The 3575-nt window shown below is 35.9% G+C and overlaps 1 protein-coding gene across 1 annotated transcript; it reads right to left on the reverse strand.

Moving 5' to 3' along the window:
- Nucleotides 1-482: 482 nt before the first annotated feature.
- LOC110649587 (cytochrome P450 78A7) lies at nt 483-2551 on the reverse strand. The gene is made up of 2 exons (XM_021804207.2): nt 1458-2551; nt 483-1374 (listed from the first exon to the last, which is right to left on the reverse strand). The coding sequence occupies exons 1-2, from the start codon at nt 2448-2450 to the stop codon at nt 745-747; spliced, it is 1623 nt and encodes a 540-aa protein (XP_021659899.2). The 5' UTR covers nt 2451-2551; the 3' UTR covers nt 483-744.
- Nucleotides 2552-3575: the final 1024 nt, after the last annotated feature.

Below are 3575 nucleotides of genomic sequence, written 5' to 3' on the forward strand. Positions count from 1 at the left end.
ATCAAAATTTAATTTGTGTAATTTAAATAGATTATAACATATTTGAGTTAATTTCAAGAAGTTGAGAAATAAAATTCCTTATCTTTAAAAAAGAAAATTTAGAGAAATTTCTTTTTTCTACATTTTTCTTAATAAAATATTTCTGAATGAGAACAAGGGGTCGACCAAGGGACTGCTAGAAAATTATAGAAATTTAATTTTTGTTTTTACTTTCTAGTAAGGCATAAAATTTAGTTAAGGGTAGATACATAAAGTCACCCTAAACTTTATTAAAAAAGAAATCTTATAGCATTTGAAATTTTTGAAACGTCTAATGACACACGTCAACTTTTAAATTTTAATAAATAAATTCTCAATTAAAATTTATGTGAAATATTAAAAATATCTTAATTCCATTAACATGTGAGCCTTTAGTTAAGTAGCACAATATTCTATTGAACAAAAGGCAAGACCCAGTTGGACATATCATATATGCATTTTTATAATAATAATTAGGAACTTTCTTTCAAACATAGTCAAACTTTTTTCTTACAATATAAGACACACACTCTCTTCTAAAAACAAAAGTGAAAGACCAGACTAATTCAACAACTTATTTAATTAACATCCAAACACCATTAATTACTATGCCACCCATTTCACCGACATTCTAATTTTCACAACCATAGTATATAATATTCATCCCAAATTATCTTTTTTTATTTTGCCATGTACCAGCTCAATTCTTGGATCAAAGCGTAAACCCTAGAAAAGCTTAACTCCATTTCTGGGGACAGCCACGGCAGAGAGAGGATTCTTCATTTCACAAGACAGCCTCAACACCTCACTGAGGTCAACTGGGTTGGCAGCGTCCTCAACCCATTCAAAATGCTGCACCAACTTAGCCACCCAGAGGTTCACTGTCACAAGCCCTAGGTTTTTGCCAGGACAAACCCTACGCCCTGCACCAAATGGTGCAAGCCTGAGGTCACCACCTCTCACATCCACGTCTGAACCACCTAGACTCTTCAAGAACCTTTCCGGCTTGAACACCAATGCGTCATCCCAAACTATCGGGTCATGGGTTATGGCCCACATGTTGACCATTGCAATTGTGTTACTAGGGATGACCATGCCATTGCTGAGGTGGACATCAGACGAAGACAATCGGGCCCATGATAGGAGGGGCCCTGGAGGGTGCACACGTAGGGTTTCCTTGACTAGTGCCTGAAGGTAGGGTAATTTAGGGATGTCAGCATCTGTGACGCTCCCGTCTCCTACAACGAAATCGAGCTCATTCCTAAGCTTGGCTTGAATTTCAGGGTTCAAAACCAACTCCGCCATCACCCACTGAGTTAGAAGTGCAGTAGTATCAGTGCCTCGAAAGATCATTTCCTGCAAATAATAAAACTCAACACACTCAGTATTTGCTTGGGTGTGTATTGGTGAACAAAGGAAATAAAGAACCGAATACAAACCCATAGAACAGCCACCATATCATCCTCTTCAAGTTTCTCATCTCCTTCCAAAGAAAGCAAGACATCAACAAAATCAGAGTTATCAATGAGCTTTTTAGGCATTTTACTTTGATCATGTTCTTCTATAATCTTCTTTACGAGTTTCTTCACCCGAGGAACAAGTGCTAGGCATCTTTCTTTGATGTGAAAAGGGTCGTAGAAGTAGTTTAGCCATGGAAGATAATCAGACCAGTTAAAAGCACCCAAGAGCTCGAACCCTTCCCTAACAAGTTCTTGCAATTCTTTAGCCTCCTCGTTATATTTTGTGAAATCATATCTTTTGCCGAAAACAGTCCCCATAATGTTATTAAGAGAAGAATTTTGAAGGTGTTTAAGCAGATGAACAGCTCCATTGAGGGACTGTTCATTATGAATATCACGTATCATAGCAGCACAATCTAGCTGGCGCCAAGGCTCATGAGCTGCCATGCGCTTGGGTGCAAACAAATGAGTTGAAGCAATTCTTCTCAGCAGCCGCCAGTAAGCCCCATTTGGCGCGAACCCAATGGCTCGGCTAAACATAAGGCTCTTAGCGGACTGTTTGATGGGACGATCTGCGAAGTGAGGAGAAGTCAAGATTTCACGAGCAATTTGAGGATCAGAACTGACAATGGCAGGCGTAGACCCTAAGCTGAAAGCCATAAGCTGGGTGGCGGAAAGTCTTGAAGCCATGCAAGCAAGAGTACGGTGAGCCAAGCCATGGCTCAAACTGAACAAACTACCAAAGAAGGGAAGGCCTCGAGGACCCGGGATCGAAACACAACCCATTTGGCTCCTACCATTTTTCCAGGCAAGGCCACCGTTGGAAAATGCCCAAGTTGAAAGGGTAATAACCAAGAAAGACATAAAAACAAACCACAAGAACAAAGGATTTAACAGGTTTTGGGTCTGCAACATAGCTGGGAGTGTAAACACCCACCAACTGGAGTCCAAAGAAGCTGAAGACAAATCCATTGACAGAGAGAACAAAGGGAAAGAAGAAAGAGAGAGCACTGTGCAGAGAAGATAAAGAAGGGGATCGAAAAGAGTTGAGAGAGTGGTGGATAAAGCAAGCAGAGTTTGGTTTAAATAGGTGAGATGTGCCGCTGTAGTGTGTTACGGGTAGGAGTGAAGAGGAAGGGATTTTGCACTTTTAGAATTGAAAATAGCGGGGGCAAAGATGTAATTAAAAAGAAACTGGTGGGCTTTATTTAAGAGTTGCGTATATCTTAGTAATCAAAATCTCATCAGGGTTTATTATTGGTTAGAGAAGACCGGTCAAAGTTGGTCAGCGAGACGAGTTCAGTTTCAGTAGGTGTTTAAACAAATCGAACCGAGTCGAATTTTGGCTTGTTAAGGCTTAGTTCGTTAATATTGATTCAGGTTCGAGCTCGATTCAAGCTTTAACATTAAAACTCAAGCTTAACTTATTTAAAATATGTTAAGTTCGAGCTCAATTCAAGGTCGGCTCGTTTTGAATTCGTTTATTATATAACGAGCCAAATTCAAGCTCGACTTGCATCAAGTTCATTAAACTATTAAAATAAACTCGAACGCAAGCTCGATAAGGTCATGCTCGATTGAGTTCGATAAACTCAATTATAAATTCGATAAGCTTGAGCTCGAGCTCGAGTTTAACTATTATTATACCTATTTTAACTCATAATTATTTTCATAATAAATTATTACATAAATCTATAGTCATAATAATAGAAAATAATAAGAAAAATAGTTTAAAACACATTGCAGGTTATTTTAAAATAACACAAATTATAATACCAACATAATTCAAATGAAATTAATTATTCTTTATTCTTTCAATTCAAAACTATATAGTTTTAAATCAAAACTAAATAGTTTTAAAATTACATTATAAATTTTATATAATTATAATTAAATTGTTATTTTATTTTTCTAATGTTATTTTGATAAAATATATTACTTTTTGTATTATTAATTAATTCATACCGTTAATAACTTTTATTAATTTTTTATATAAATGTATTATAATTTGAGTTTTTACTATTTTTATATTTAAATTATTTAAATAAGTTTAAAAAGATTAAATATATTAAATTATTTAATTTGTCAAATTATATT

The sequence above is a fragment of the Hevea brasiliensis genome, chromosome 16 (genome assembly GCF_030052815.1).
Source record: "Hevea brasiliensis isolate MT/VB/25A 57/8 chromosome 16, ASM3005281v1, whole genome shotgun sequence".
Classification (NCBI taxonomy): Eukaryota; Viridiplantae; Streptophyta; class Magnoliopsida; order Malpighiales; family Euphorbiaceae; genus Hevea; species Hevea brasiliensis.